Below are 4,881 nucleotides of genomic sequence, written 5' to 3'. Positions count from 1 at the left end.
ATCGACACATTACTTTTTATAGTTTACTATAAAAGTTCTATATTCTCATGTGTTTATTACAATACTTTCTGTTTTAATACTATTTCCTTACTGTTAATATCCTTGATATCGTGCCGATATCGAATCATGGTTGCTCCAAGAATTGTGATTTCCATCCTTAATATGGTGTTTTATAATAACTGTTACTTAAAAATTTCTTTATAAATCTTTCCCTGATGTGTCGATATCGACGATATCGCTTCGATATCGAATCATGTTTTGCTCAGCCCTTGGTAAATTCCTTCCCTGTTTCTATGAATGTGTTTATGTTTAAATACTTTACTTTTACGAAGATATTACCTGCCATCGATATCGTCGATATCCACGATATCTTATCGATATCGAATCATAATTGTTAAGAGCATATTACTTACCAATCTTCACCCTAATACAAAAACTTTATATTTACATCACTTCTGTGTTTAACAAGTTTACTTTACTGTCGATATCGACGATATCGTATCAATATCGAATCATGATTGTTAAAACATTTTCAAGAATTTTCACCCTAATCCAACATCTTACTCTAAATCTAATTTAAAACAATAACAACCCTAAAATTTTCTTAATCATATTAATTTATTTTTATATTCATGACAATAAGGAATCAATTTTGACTTCACTTGTGACTTTCTTAAATTCTGTTATACCTCAATGTGAAAATAAATTGTGCAAATAGGATCGATATCGATACGATATCGTCATGATATTGTCGATATCGACGACATCGACATAATATAGAGTCTCAAATACGGCACCAGGTATTTCCAATTAATAGTGTTCACCATGATCGATATCGATACGATATCGACATAATATTGTCGATATCGTCGATATCGACATCGCATTTGTTCTTGGACTTGTATCGAGTCGAAGTGTTGGGACATTTCCACATAGACGCTAGGAAACCAGATGGTGGGAAATATAAAACAACATCGCTTGAAAATATCCGCCATGGACTGAATAGGTTTCTTAGATCACCGCCTCATAACAAGACTTTCGACATCATTAAAGACGCTGCATTTCAGGATGCAAATCAGAATTTCAAGGCGATGGTGGCCGAGTTGAAGAGGGAGGGACTTGGATCTATAGTACACCATCCCGTGACTGCAGAGACGGACAGGACAAAACTATACACATCTGTATATCTGAATCCAGCAACACCTAGTGGATTGTTTAATAAAGTTCATTTTGATATCAGGCTATACTTTTTCAGGTATGTAAAATCTGATGATGTACGTAATCTTCTACAAAATTTTAAATTATTTGTGTAGTTTGAATGTGGGGGATTTAGATAAAGGAGTCAGGTTCTGTCAATATATAAAGATAATTATATTTTGGATAAATATATTTTTGTTTTTTTGTTGTTGTAGACGAGGTTGTGAAAACATCTCCAACAGGACAAAACACACATTTGTCATTAAAAAGAATGTAAAGACAGGCTTGCGTTTTGTGACTAAGGGCCTTGACGAGCTGACCAAAAATCCCAGAGAAAGTGACAAAGAAAATATATCCCCTATTATGCCAGAGACACCAGGTATATTAATTTTTGTTTCAAGTAGTACATATTGAAAGAAATCTTTGTTCAAATAGAAAATTGAAAGATTCATTAATATGTATTTTATCTGTAACACAGGTTCACCATATTGTCCTGTCAGAAGTTTTGAAAAATACATCAGCAAATTGAACCCAGAACTTGACCGTCTCTGGCAGCGGTCCTTGTCGTCTTTCACTGATGATGATGATGTGTGGTATGCCAAAGTGCCTGTTGGTGCTAAAACCATTGCAACATTCATGTCTGATCTCATCAAAAAATGTGATTTATCTAAAAATTACACAAATCATTCTTTTCGGGCAACGGGAGCCACAATGCTGTCCAAAGGAATGTATAGCCCATCACAAATTATGGCGGTGACTGGTCACAAATCAGTCCACTGTCTTATACCGTGTATCAGAGGGTTGACGAGGATGAAAAGATGAAAATGGGACAAAGCATCTCGGAAGCACTGCTGCCCACTGTACACAACCAACTTGCCTTGCCCTCCACTAGCAATACAGTCACTGCATCCAAACTTGCCTTACCATCCAGTAGCAATACCGAAGTCAAACTTCCCTTACCATCCACTACATGTAACAATGATATAGATCAAGTTGCTCTCCCCGAGGATGCCAAGTGTTTGGAAGGAAAAGTGATTTGTTTGGGGACTTTTTCCAAAATACCAGTGCAAATGTTAACAACACAGCAATGCTATCCACCCAAAAAAAACCTCACGATCTTTAACAACTGCCAGTTTACGATCAATTTTAACATAAATGGAAATAAATGTTGAAACAGTTATTATACTATTCATGTTTATTGCAGTCTTAAAGTTACAAATCCATGATTGTACATCATCTGTTGTTTGTTAATTTTTTTGTTACTTATTATATTTAATGTTGACTGTTATTGGATAAAAATGTGATATTTTGATAATAATGCTCTTAGGGGTTTTTTTAAGAGACATATTTAAAAAAGACTTCAGTGGGATAAATTCTTCATTAAATTACATATCTATGATTATACATCATCTGTTGTGTGTTAATTTTTTTGTGACTTTTTATATTTAATGTTGACAGTTATTGGATTAAATTGTGATATTTTGATACATGTAATAATGCTCATGTTATTTTTTTCAAAGAAATATTTAAAAAGGTCTTCAGTGGGATAAATTAGTTACACAGTCAGTTAGTGACCTAATACGGAGTCATACAGTGTGTGAAATGGAAATCCGTATTGGGACTCGGCTTCGCCTCGCTCAATACGGATTTCCATTTCACACCCTGTATGACTCCGTATTAGGTCACTAACTGACTGTGTAACTAATAATTTTATCACCTATTCTATAAGCAAGACTAGAATTTGAACCAATAAAGGTGTGGCTTTTTACCTTTTTATGTCTGTTAATTATGTACCCTGATAATTTCCTCATAATCGTGTTAACTTGTCTCATGAAACATAAGGAGATAACGAACAGTATTAATGATCAAAAGTGCACAATAGAACAATACAAAATAGGAGCAGAACAAACACGGGACCTCCAGAACTACAGAGATGGGATCAGGTGTCATGGAGGAGTGAACATTCCCTGCTGACCAGTCAGATCCGCCGTGTGCACATTGTCATGATCTGGAAATAACGGCAAAATTTGTCGTTAATTCAGTTTATAAATAATGGACTAACAATAAGTATGTAAAACGTCAGTCAGCATTTGACTCAATGATAAATTGTATTTGCAGACAAGGGCATTATATCGACCATAGAACTGACGAAGTGATGACTGTAGAAATTCTTGTTTCATCAACTTGTTTGTCAATAATTTACCTCGTTTTAGAAATTGCTCATACTTAGAGAATGCTCTTACGTATCGAATCAATTGAGATATACAAACTCCGTATGCAGGTGATGAAGGGTACATTTCTGCATAAGTAAGGGTTCATGTAATTTGACTTACTGAAAGTAAGATTTCAAAGTATTTAAGGTTTTTCTAATCAATTTCATCTTGATTCCTTTTTTGAATATCAAATATCAAAATTTAATCATTTCTCAAAGAGAGTAATAACGTACGTGTGTTTTTATGCAAAGAAAGTATTCAAATTATTTTTATTTTTGAGAAAGTAAATAGTCAACATCTTCAAAAAGAAAAGAAATATAAAATCTGGTAAGGTCAATCGAGTGCTGAAGAGAATACAATGTCAGTTACTCACCGAAGAAAGCCCATTGCATCTTCTACTAATCTCGAAAACAAATTATAACAAAATGAAAGAAATACAAAAAAATTCATATAAAATAATTAAGAGCTAATATCGACCTTTTAATGCTGAAACCATTGTTTAAAAAGGATGACTCAAAGATCTATAAAATAAAAAAGAATTGGTGTGGCATTCCACCTTAACAGTGCTATACGAGGAAAAGAATATGGGCCGTACGAGCTGGTTTCTAGCAACTAGCCAAAGTCTCTATCAGGAGATCAAGTAACAGTTGAATCCTGCAACTGATGAGAGGTCGCCTCATTAGTATTTTTTTAGTTTACCTTCCACCTCAAAGAGAGATTAATGATGTTTCACTCGTGTTTGCACAAGTATGAAACTAAATTTGAATGCTACTCATATTATAGTGTCGCCGTTTTATAGCCGTTAAAATTTGTTTGAGTGAGTGAAATAGATATATATATTTCCCAGGACCTATCATAAATTTACATCCAGGTAGATCTTCTTCATCTCGTTTATTGCACATTTGAGCGAGAAGACGTGTCATATTTTTCGCAAAATGCAGCATTACATATATTAAACATATAAGTTTAAGAATCACGCAACTACATGTAGCACAATATAATATATGGATATAACGATTTCATAAAACTATATTCAAGTTTGCTATATATTCATACGATAAATAGATTATCTCATATTTTAAATATTGTAAGGGGTCAGCTACAATGCATACATGTATACATGTTGAAGTCAATATTCAGTCATTTATTTTGACCTATGTTATAAAATAGCAGTACTGAGGAAGAGAAAACTAAATATACGTCAATTATTCAACTTCCCTCCGCAGATTTTTATATCTGTTAAGTGTGTCTGGTGGCGCGCAAATGTTTTATGTATGATTTATTAAATAACGAAATATACGAATATAGTCAAGCATAACGATCATCGTTTTTGTTTATCAAAAATGCTATGGTATCACATACATATCATCATCTAATTTATATCAAAATAACGATTTGAGTTTATACAAGTAATATTTTAAATAAAATTTCAAACAATAAATTATAAAATTCCAAAGATGTGTTTATAATA

General features: G+C 33.1%; 1 protein-coding gene across 1 annotated transcript; it reads left to right on the top strand.

The window, feature by feature from the left end:
• Positions 1-243: 243 nt before the first annotated feature.
• Positions 244-2,040, top strand: LOC134253355 (uncharacterized). Its single transcript, XM_062735883.1, has 3 exons — positions 244-1,255; positions 1,413-1,576; positions 1,676-2,040. Exons 1-3 carry the CDS (start codon positions 1,092-1,094, stop codon positions 2,017-2,019), a joined length of 672 nt encoding a protein of 223 aa, XP_062591867.1. The 5' UTR covers positions 244-1,091; the 3' UTR covers positions 2,020-2,040.
• Positions 2,041-4,881: the final 2,841 nt, after the last annotated feature.

The sequence above is a fragment of the Saccostrea cucullata genome, unplaced genomic scaffold (assembly GCF_032062105.1).
Source record: "Saccostrea cucullata isolate Sc308-1 unplaced genomic scaffold, CSIRO_AGI_Scuc_v1 ctg17514, whole genome shotgun sequence".
Lineage (NCBI taxonomy): Eukaryota > Metazoa > Mollusca > Bivalvia > Ostreida > Ostreidae > Saccostrea > Saccostrea cuccullata.
This window is presented reverse-complemented; position numbering and strand designations above follow the sequence as displayed.

Bases quoted from the DNA above. Each gene is read 5' to 3' on its own strand.
- LOC134253355 (XM_062735883.1), top strand. From the start codon at position 1,092: ATGGTGGCCGAGTTGAAGAGGGAGGGACTTGGATCTATAGTACACCAT. The intron at 1,256-1,412 runs GTATGTAAAATC...TTGTTGTTGTAG, and splicing joins ATCAGGCTATACTTTTTCAG to ACGAGGTTGTGAAAACATCT. The intron at 1,577-1,675 runs GTATATTAATTT...TCTGTAACACAG, and splicing joins TATTATGCCAGAGACACCAG to GTTCACCATATTGTCCTGTC.